This window comes from Labrus mixtus, chromosome 16 (assembly GCF_963584025.1).
Source record: "Labrus mixtus chromosome 16, fLabMix1.1, whole genome shotgun sequence".
In the NCBI taxonomy this organism is placed as follows: Eukaryota; Metazoa; Chordata; class Actinopteri; order Labriformes; family Labridae; genus Labrus; species Labrus mixtus.
In genome coordinates this window covers 20,976,663-20,987,710 of record NC_083627.1, presented here as the reverse complement: position 1 = coordinate 20,987,710, position 11,048 = coordinate 20,976,663, and the positions used below count along the sequence as shown (strand labels likewise).

The 11,048-nt window shown below is 39.0% G+C and overlaps 1 protein-coding gene across 1 annotated transcript; it reads right to left on the bottom strand.

Moving 5' to 3' along the window:
• Window positions 1-381: 381 nt before the first annotated feature.
• Window positions 382-2,197, bottom strand: LOC132991241 (ATPase inhibitor B, mitochondrial-like). Its single transcript, XM_061059921.1, has 3 exons — window positions 2,021-2,197; window positions 771-883; window positions 382-690 (listed from the first exon to the last, which is right to left on the bottom strand). The coding sequence occupies exons 1-3, from the start codon at window positions 2,090-2,092 to the stop codon at window positions 549-551; spliced, it is 327 nt and encodes a 108-aa protein (XP_060915904.1). The 5' UTR covers window positions 2,093-2,197; the 3' UTR covers window positions 382-548.
• Between the last annotated feature and the right edge of the window lie 8,851 nt (window positions 2,198-11,048).

The window sequence follows — 11,048 nt, the reverse complement described above, 5'->3', positions numbered from 1 at the left end:
TCTGTTCTTTCTGTATGAACACACCTTGGTGCTGGCTTAATGACAAAGTAAGATGATAGGAGAACTGGAGGAACCGAGCTTTAGGAATCTGACATTTTTTTGATACTTGTTTTAAATCTTACATTATAATAAAATAAAATAAATAACATTATTTTAAAAACAATCAACACCAGCGAAGAGGGTTATGTTTAGGTCTAAGGGTAAAATGGAAAAAGCTCAAGTCCCCCCTGATATCTATCTGTGCACATGCCACGTTTAAACTATAGACGGTATATAAGGATACACAGTCCATGGCAAAAACATTAGAAGCTACATTTCTAGCCAACAGTTTTTAAATTAGAATCAACAAGAAACATTAATGGCAATAAGGAACACATTACACTTATTTAAAAATGCTCTTTATTGTTATATTAGTATTCATAGAGTCAGTATGAAGTGTCATACAGGACCTGCCTTGACCAGCAGTAAATCAATCAATATATATCTAATTATCATTGACTTGACAAATTAAATGGCCAGACTCTAACAAGTTGAAATCACAACAGGCCTCAGTCGTCATGTTTCAGCTTTCTGATTTTGCCCTCATGGCGGTGGATCTCCTTCTGTAGGCGCTCAATCTCCTTTTTGTGGTGATCAATCTCTTCTGCATGATGCTTTCTCAGCGACTCCATCTGCTCCTTCTCCTTCTGCCTGCAGGTCGAAACAACGTTAAAGGAAAAAACATCTTTTGTAAAACAAGGGCATGAACCTCCTGCAGTGTGACTTCTCACCTGAAGTACCGCTCCTCCTCTGCTACTTGTCGCTTTCCAAATGCACCACCTGCCTCTCTCACAGAGCCCCCTCCACCTCCACCTCTGCCTGCTCCCTTGCCCAACTCTCCAAGCTGGAACAAACAGAGGGAATGTTTTATTAATGTATTCATATTTTATACCTATGAAAGAAATGCCTAAGTAATAAAAATATTTTAATTGTTGTCACCGTAGTAAACCCTACATAGAATCAATGCACCTTTTATCCACTGTTGGTCCCTACAGCAATGTGGACCAGTCTTTTGTTGTTAACTGCTTTACAACATTATCTCATTCATCTGAAAACACTAGAAACATTGCATCACTCTATGCTATCTAAAAATGAATTGTTTTATTTTCAACTTGCTTTGTTAGGGAAAAGTCATGAGTAGGCCTGGGCTATAAAACAGTAATTATCGCGACATAATGAATTTTTATCATTATTAATATAGAAAATGTTTGATAGATTTAAACGTACACACCAGGAGACATGTGAGGCTAAAACAGGAAACACCACAAACCCAAACAAGTGTCAGTGGATCCTCAGCAAGAACCAGACCAGTTAGTGTTTCTCCACATCAGCAGACTGTCATATCAGTGTTTTCACTGAGCTGCTCATCATGTTCCTCTGGTCAAGTATAGTTTGTCATGTTCTGACAATAAAGAATAATTAAACCATAATTAACCATCTGGGGTCTTCAACTTTCACTCAGAAGCAAAAATCAGCCTTAAAATTTGAAAGAAAAATGAATTTGTCATTTATTAGTATCGATATCGACTGATTATAAATGATGTATTGTGATGTTTGTTGTCATATCACCCAGCCCTGTCATAAGTGAACTGTACACAATGTTCCTTAATTCAGACTCAACATGAGTGAAGATAAACAAATATAATACAATGACCAAAGTGTGAAACAGCAAACAGGAAACCTCCCTGACACACTCCTCATGTCCTGTTTTATAAATAAAACACCTGGAGATGCACCTGTCTGTTTAGTGCAGCAGGACAAAACTTTCCTATAAGCTACATGTCAGGTCAATAATTACATTGAGACAAACTTCCTTCAGACATCTTTTTTTTTTTTTTTTTTTCACTAATCAATGCACAAATACAATCCAGCAAAGCTGTCAAAACGGGTTAACAACCAGCTGGTCTTGCTAGCTTTATTAATATAGCATGCTAATGCTAACTTTCAAAACGTCATCTGCCAGCAGAGCAGCACAGTTTACCTGATCAGATGCCATTCTGATCTGAGAGGCGATGCTTCTCCTCAGGTTTGCTCTAAGAAGAAACCTTGACATTATCACTAGGATATGAAAAAGGACTGCTGCCTGGCACAGAGTAAAGTGTAAACGTTTCTACTCCATCAAAATAAAAGATGCGGAAATTTGAAGTAAACGCCTCACGTGGGCGTGGATAGTGTGTGGTGGATACAAACACCTCTGGTATGAAGGCTCGCTGCTGCCCCCGTGCGGTGAGGGGTGACACTCACTACCATCGCTCCTTATTCTATACACGTATCTGATTCATTCTTATGCGTTTAAGCTTGATTTTGTTTTACTGTTGGATTTGATTGAGTTCAAGCTGTTTATTTAAATATAACTGAAAATAATTATGACGTAAATCATGGATTTATTTTGCATTTTTTAAAAGAAGCAATGTATATATTACTGAGCCCGTGAAGTCCCAAAAAGTTAAAAAGAAACATGTATTATTATTGTTGGAGCCGTGGATGGATATAATTGTCTTTGTGGTATTTATTTAAGGTTAAGGTAGTCTGTTATATTTGGGTGTTTTGGGTTATTGATTATTATATCATTTATTAGGATTATATTGAGTAGGGGGATGTCGGGTCACATGGGTATGGGCGGAGATGTGTTGATTTAACTCACCTGTTCACCTTTTGTTCTCAGTGGAAGAGAGGGGGTGAGCTGGGTTGCCGTAGTTTTTGTTGACTAGCGGTCACTGTGATTATGAGTTAATGCACGTTATTATAAGTTAAGTTGATTCTCTTTTTTCGTTAATAAAAAAGTCAAACTTATTTTACGTATCACAGTATTCTTTTGAAAGCGCGCCAGGCAAAGATATTAGGCCCAACCTCAGCCTCTCAGCGGCTTCATCTTCAAGAAAGCAGCTATAATTATCAAAAAGTAAAAACTGTTTTTAAAAAAAATATATATATATACATTTTTATATATCTTGTGCGCACAACTCACAATAACTCACAATATAGAAGAAGAAGGAGGACTGTTATCTTACTTTATTTTAATCTCTCCATAGCTCCACTTATTTACAATTCTTTCCTGGTCTAATCAGCCAGTATATTTATAATAAACACCCTGTGTAGGTGTACAAAGGATTTACTGTAAGTGGACCTAACCTGTGCTCACACAGCAGCTTTGTTGAAACATTCAAAACTGCCAACAACATAAGATGTATAAAACTTCTGTAAGAAAAACTGGATCATTTAATGTGAAGCATCTCAACACATTTATGTTCTGTTATAATGAAATTGTTATTTTTATAGAAATAAACTGTTAGATGTTATATGAAGGTAGATATGTTGCAAAATGTGAGAGCTTGTAGAATGAGATGTGAGAGCTTGTAGAATGTGATGTGAGAGCTTGTAGAATGTGATGTGAGAACTTGTAGAATGTGATGTGAGAACTTGTAGAATGTGATGTGAGAGCTTGTAGAATGTGATGTGAGAGCTTGTAGAATGTGATGTGAGAACTTGTAGAATGAGATGTGAGACCTTGTAGAATGTGATGTGAGAGCTTGTAGAATGAGATGTGAGAGCTTGTAGAATGTGATGTGAGAGCTTGTAGAATGTGATGTGAGAGCTTGAAGGAAAAAAAAGTGAACTTTGTACTTTGTATGTCGTAGAAATGCCCCCCTCCCCCCGCTCTCCCATGTGTGTGTGTGGGGAGGGGGGATTGACCAATCAGAAGGGAGGAATTGCAGGTACCGGGGTGAAGATAGTTTCATGTTTGACATTCGCCTGTGTTCGCGTCGATTACCGTCAATAGCTCTGAGTCAAAGCCTCGATTTCTCACAGTTTGGGGATATGTTGGAGAGCAGATTAAGGCAGACGTTTCACAGTTTTGATAAACTTCAAATAACCAAAAATGACGATGCAGCTGGGAGCGCAAATAACTGAATGTCTGTCCAACGCACCGGTGACTATAGGCGGAGTTAGGGACCGTCGTAAAAGTGCAATACAGCTCATTTCAATATTCAATAACTTCTTTGTTTTTCAACATAGACATCTCAATCCACTGCTATTATAGAAGGTGACAGCCCGTAACATTTCAGACCAATGAATACAAAATAAAAATAAAAATAACTCTGCAAATCATCATTATTGATGACATATTGCCTTAAATAAGCACATTTCAAGGTTATAATCTCTAATCTTCTAATTTTAGATTTTATTGACATCAAATCACCTCTCATGTGTCCTGGACATCCTCTCAAAACTTTCACAGCTCTTAGTTAGTATAGGAGGCCTTTAAAAAAAGCCTTAATACCATTATCAAGGGCCTGTCGCTTTAAATATGCAATTTTCAAGGTTGGAATGGAACATCCCTGTGTTGGCTGTGTTGTGGTCACATCACTGAAAAAGACTGAACCCAGTGCTCATGCTAAGTGCTGGATGAGACACACTCAGCGGCACAAAGTGAAGCAGGTTGTGGGTGTTGTAGTACAAATGAGTCATAATGGAGTCCCAGTAATGAAGGGTCCTCTCCGTCAGACAATCCTCATTCACAGTTACGTATGATCTCACCGTCCCTGACACTTCCCCCCCCCCCTTCTCATCGTCTGAGTCCAGCAGAGTGGATGGTCAATGAGGGGTGTAGGCGTGGTGCTGCTGTGATGACGTGCTGCATTCTGTCAAACTGTTTCAATGATGCTGAGGCGCCTTTGAAAAGAAAATTATGGGAACTTGATAGACCACTATGTTCTCTAATGCAACATCCCTGAGTCATAGGTACTCTGTAGGGAGAGGACACAGAAAAGGAAGGTAAGATGAAGGTTGTGCAACTGAGTAAAAACAAGGTCAAAACGGAAACATTTGCACAGTTTTTCCACAGGAACAAAAAGTGTCTTTGCTTTTCTAGGTTACATTTTAAGACTTGATGCACTTGTCTACATTATTTTTCGATGTAGTAGTAACACCCTTGCAACAAATGGTGGCAGTATGCGCTCATTCTGATGGAGAGCATCTGGTATGTGTTGCAATGAATATGTAATAAACCATCATATAGCAATCTTACAGACCAATTCCTCCTTCTCTTGTAATGGACCGCAGCGAGGCTTATTTAATTCCAAATGAGGATGGAAATTGAATTTCATAAGAAACAATGGATATTGCATTGCAATAATCATTACTGAAGAGAAGGCTCCAGTATTAACAGAGGAAGCTGATTCTGCTGCATGTATCGCATAAATCAACTGGGACACTGTAACAAAACAAACCTGATACTGATAAATATTTAGAAGGGATAAGAACTGAACTTTTAGGGCGTTTCTTCCGTGTGAAAGTCTGCATGGCTTTTTATGGTCATGGACGGACTTCCGGTCCAAAGGATGCAGAACGGCCAGTTATCTGGTTTCTTTCAGAGCTGCTCACCTCGCCAGCTCAAGTGTTGCCATAGGAAATAGTATCCAGGCAACAGCACTAACCTGAGCAAAGACAAAGTAAGGTCATGCAGACAACAAGATGTGGTACAATGTTCCTGTGTTTGCAACTCATTTTCACAATGCCTGCTCGCAAGGACATTCAAAGCATTTCTTTTAACTATATCCTTTGAGTGTTTTTGCTTACTGTATGATATATAAAGCATGTGTTTCTTAGATTTGCATTGTCCCTCTTGCAGCCATTTTGGTGCAGTATTTTAAAAATCCACGTTTGGATGATATGCATAATGTTGTAAAGTGCTCTTTTCTGTCCGTGCACCATCAGTGCATACATTAAATAGAGCTTCCAACTAAAATTCATTTACACCTCTAGGGAAAACATAGGCCTACCTCTGGGAATGTAAATGAACCCTTTTTATTCAGGATTTCAACACAGAGGTATGAGAATTCTTCTGGCATGGACTTACTGAAATAACTTATATTGCTTTCAAAGAAACCACTATCTTGTGCAACATACTGTAGTGAATGCAGTGAACACACAGGAATGTCAAATACCTGAACTGTACTGCAGGAGATTTCAAATCTTATTTGTGCTGCAAAGAATTGCGATCTCTTGGTTTCCTTTCTGTGCATTCAGGTTATCTGATTCTCCATATCAGTCTGTGCTGGGACTGCTTGTTGCTAATAGTTCTCCTCATGAGCCCTGTTTCCAGTGTTTCCATGGTGACCACCAGGGTTGATAAAGGGGTTCAGGTTGTTTGTTCTGCACATACAAGGTCTTTTGGCAGAACAGTGGCAGACATTATTTACAGGAAGCTTGGCTATAATTAAAGGGAAACTGACTCATTTAGCAAAGTGATTACAATGTGAGGAAAACTCTAATGAGTTCTTTGGGAACAGTGGAGGTCGGACACTTTTTTTTCTCAATCTGGAAGACCAGACTGCTTTTACAGGGTGCTGTTGTGGCATTCACTATCAGCTGCATTATAATGTAAAGGATATGTGTTTGTCATATGGGGAAGAGAACGTTTTATACTACCACAGAGTTGACATGAGAGATTCAAGGCAAGCTGCTTTCTGGCTTTACTTTGACAGAGCGAGTTATGATGTGAGCTACATCAAAAAAACTGAATCTGAAGGGGTTTTAATATGTCTGCCTAATATCACGGTCATAATGTAGTTGTTAAGATATTTCACTCAAAACTGAAAATATGGCTTAGAACTCCTGTCCTAAGAAAAGTGTAGGTATCATCAAAGTCAAGATACAAAAAAAAAAAGATACATCATCTGTGGATCATCTTTATCTTTTCAAAACTTTGTGCAGACCAATTTTGTAGACATTTGATATTTCCAACATAATAACTTCGACCCTGTGGTGGTGTGTGTGACCAAGACAGAGAACCAGCAAAGTCAAAAGGGTTGAACTTCTTGTGTTGATGATGTCAGCACAAAGTTCCTTTATTTCTCAGTTTGACAGATACTTCATTGTAGACTCAGACATAGATTTGTGCAGAGAGCATAAACGATCATAATATTTTCTATTCATGAAGAAATGTTCCTTTTGCATGTCTCCACAATGATTTGCAGTCTTGCCAATGACTCACTCACTTGTAAACACGTTGAGCCTCTTTCCATGTTCCAGCTGATTTTATTGTACAGAATGTCCAACACACCTCAATATTAAATCCATTTGTATTCCATCACAGTTAGTCATTAGCCATCGTCCGTCTACTCATCTCCTGGGGTTAGCATACGGTCTGAAAGCATAAGGAAGTAACACCCTCCAGGGAACCACTCTCATAAGACTGCTGGCATTTTGCTATGACGCACAAACACAGCTGTAACCCATCACATCTGGCTTGTTTTGTTGTTGCTCAGATCCACACGGGGGGGCATTTCTCTTATGCCACAATGGACCTCCATCAACCCCAATCAGGCGGAAAATCTGTTTGTGAAGAAAAATATTGAAAAGTCCTCCTCATACCCCCTGCTCGTGTGCTGATTCCCTCAGTGGCCTGTGATTGCTTTTAAATTTGTATTGACATTCGAGAGAAATTTGCCCACCAGAAACAGACAAGCTGGGGGTTCCTGCGTCTCAGAGTCGTGCTTTCAGATCTGTTACGCTCTGAAAAACAAGAGTATCATTTGCGCTGAAGGACATGCTGTGTCGCAGCTGAAAACACTGGATGTAGCTAATCTTTAATGTGTTTCTCCAGTAATGACTTACAACAAAAAAATTCAACTGGAAGCAAAGAAATCTGTTTTTTAAAGACACACATCGTCCAAATCCCCCGTTTTAGGAGTAGGCAAATTATTTAAATATTTATGTGAGAACATTTTTACTGGTTATGAAAAAGACTGAAATGAATGCAAAATTACTTTCTGTGTTTCTTTTCTTCTGAGTGTGAGTGTGTGTTCATCTGGATATGGTTGTGTGGATACACACACCTTGCAGCCAATCAGGCCAACATACTGTACATGCCACTCATCTGCAATCAGGCCACCTACACACTCTACAGGATACATGCCTGGCTAGTTTACCACTCGTTTCCAGATTGACCACTTCCCCAGGGTGGTAATCAGGTGACCTAAGACGGGACAAGATGCATTACTTTTTGTTCTCCACACTGGTTATTCTCACGGTTCAACACACTAATGATGATATACTGTATATTGATACACATTACAACTTCATACAGGATAACATCATTTCAAAGTATTGTGGCATTATTTCTCTCTCACGTCTCTCAGTCTCAGTTTCTCGCTGGGAGGTGCTAAGACGCGAGGACGACACAAGTAATGCACGCGCTGGTTGAAGTGGTAAATGGACTTGAGCTTATAAAGTGCTTTTCTAGTCTTCCGACTACTCAAAGCGCTTTTACACCACATGTCACACCTACACATTCACACACTGATGGTAGTGGTCGCTATGTAGTATCATCCATCAGGAGTAACTAATCCATTCATACACCACCACCAAAGCAGAGGGAGCAATTCAGGGTCAAGTCTTGCCCATGGACACATCGGACATGTTGCCCAGCTGGGGATCAAACCCTCAAACTTCCGGTTGAGAGGGGGCAACTCTACCAACTGAGCCACAGCCACCCTTGGCTGCCATTTACAACAAGTTCTTGAAGTTCAATCACATTGAATGACCTCCTTTTCTCTAGATGCAGTTGTCCCAATGTGTTGGGATAAATGTTCAAATTGATGTGACTGAAAGCTCAGAAACAGAAAATAAATGTAGCTTGCTACGCTCTCTCCAAGTGTTACTGCTTGAATTGTGTATTGGTTTGTACTACACTGTACCGCATTCTGCTTCTCAGGTGACCACTCCTGCATGTTAATGACAACATTATATATCATATAATCACTGCTCCTTACCAGTATCTCAGATCAAATGTCACCACAACAACGTCACACCGATTTGAGGTGACAGCATGTCAAAGCTACTTTTACTTCCACTGCTCAGTCCTTGATCTCTCTGTTGTTTCATATAATGTGGATATATTATCTAGTTTTACACAACTGAAACACTGACAGTTTTAAAGGAACAGGAAGAAGGGTTTCATAATCATAAACATATTAAACTGTGTTAGAAAATCTGGTTTTTCGTTTAACCACTTGATTCCAGAATGCATTGCAGAGGTGTGATTACGACATCCTCCTTTCAGGTCAATACAAAATGTCATGTACTAAAGAGTACAGCTGGAAATATCGTTTGACAATGTAGAAGGGGTCACTTGTTCAGATTAAGCTATAGGAGGCTTCCTTACCCCCACACCACAACATGACCCTCACTCTTCACACAAACTTTCTGAGATCACATAACACAAATAAATCTCTGCCTCCAAACATGTGCCCACATAATCAACCCAATATTCTTTACTTCATTCAATATGTTATGTATTATAACTTCTCTCTTCTCCCTCTTTTACCATTACTATTGTTTTTTTGTATTTCTTACCTTTGATAATATCTCCAGACTTGTCATAAACCATCCTTCTCTTATTGGTAATCTGTCCACTGTTTTATTGTATAACTTTTCTCTTTGTGTTTTCTTTGGTGTTGTTTAGTGTCCCTCGTTTGCTTTGCAATGTTATTCACCAATTAAAGAAGGAAATTATGAACAGAATCTGCAGCTCCGCTCACTTATATGAAGCTTTACAGAAACATGAATCTGCTCAGAACTACTCGGTGGTGGAGTTCTTAGAGACCAAAAGCAGAGAGACACGAGAGTGAATATTAGTCCTAGATTCTGAAGATAATGTACAACAAGACTCCAAGTGAATAATTCTCTGATCCACGGCTGCAGGATGTGCAAATAAGCAGCTATCTGCTGTCAAGTTCAACGTGTGAATTTAACATGTGATGACAATGCCATCTCCAGGGCTGACAACTGAAGCCAGCATGAATTAGCTAAATCTGCAGTTTATCCGTCAGCCACAAGATGCAGGCTCCAAAAAAGACCTCATGACCATTTTAATTGGTTATGATCCTCATATTTTTACAAGTTGAAACATAAACCTCTAACTGATGTTCTCATTTGTATGACTGAGCACAAGGAGAATTTAATATGACTCACCTATTGAAATATTAAGGTTTAAAGTTGTGCATAATTAAGAGCATTGTCTCTTTGGATGAGTGGAATACTATTAGCTGTCCTCTAGGAATCCCTTCAGCTGTTCCGACTCACTGAACGTGGGTGCAAATATGGATTCAAAACCGAAGTAATGGCAGCTAAAGTCTAGAGTGAGGCTATGAGAACTTCTATTCCAGCCCCATTGTTATAAATCTCCTTCAGTTTCAAGTCCCTCAGGTTGAACTTTTGTAATATTGTTTAGGATACTGTTATCTCACAATTTATGTCAGTTTGTAAATAAAAATGACTATACCTTAAGACAAATATAAAAAAAAACTAAGCTGAGTTTGATTATTTTACAACCTCGCTGCTCAGAGTCGCTTAAAATAGTAAAGCGAATAAAATGTATCTTTTTCATTCGATTTCCTGAAGCGTTTTAAAACAAACAAGATGTAAAAACAAACCTTGCAGCAGCTTTACACTAATAACATAATAATTTAATGTACTGCTTAAAAATCAATACAAAGACAGTACTGCGTGTGACAAGAAATCTGCTCTCTCTGTTCTTTCACTTCTCTTTGCATCTCTCCCGGATTAGCATCTGCTGTTTCTATAACAACCGCCTCCAATTAAGACACAGCCAGGAACTTAGTGTTACCGCCACCGAGGTGCTAATTGATACTGGGTTCTCGTCAGGAGGGATGGGGGGTGCTGAGATGAGAAAAAGAGGAATACTGTGTATGTATGAGTGTGTGTTGGAGGGTGGGGGAAGGTATTTCATCGACAGCTTCAGGAGGTTATTAATATAGGGATGTTTTTTTTAACACACACAGACACACAGCACCAGCATATACTAATTACTGTGTTTATGATTGGATGGACTTTGTTAAAAGGCTAATGAGGAGGCAGAGCTGCTTGCTTATAGATATGATTTAATAAGCAATGGCTGCAGCATCTTTATAGCTGCATGAATATATTTATTGTGTATGGAACTGGTATCTGACCTTTAAGTGGTTTCCAACATTCAAAATGTA

Excerpts from the sequence above, each read along its gene's own strand:
- LOC132991241 (XM_061059921.1), bottom strand. The coding sequence starts at position 2,092 with ATGTCAAGGTTTCTTCTTAGAGCAAACCTGAGGAGAAGCATCGCCTCT. Across the intron at positions 884-2,020 it reads TCAGAATGGCATCTGATCAG|CTTGGAGAGTTGGGCAAGGG; the intron begins GTAAACTGTGCT and ends TGTTTGTTCCAG. Across the intron at positions 691-770 it reads GAGGAGGAGCGGTACTTCAG|GCAGAAGGAGAAGGAGCAGA; the intron begins GTGAGAAGTCAC and ends TTCGACCTGCAG.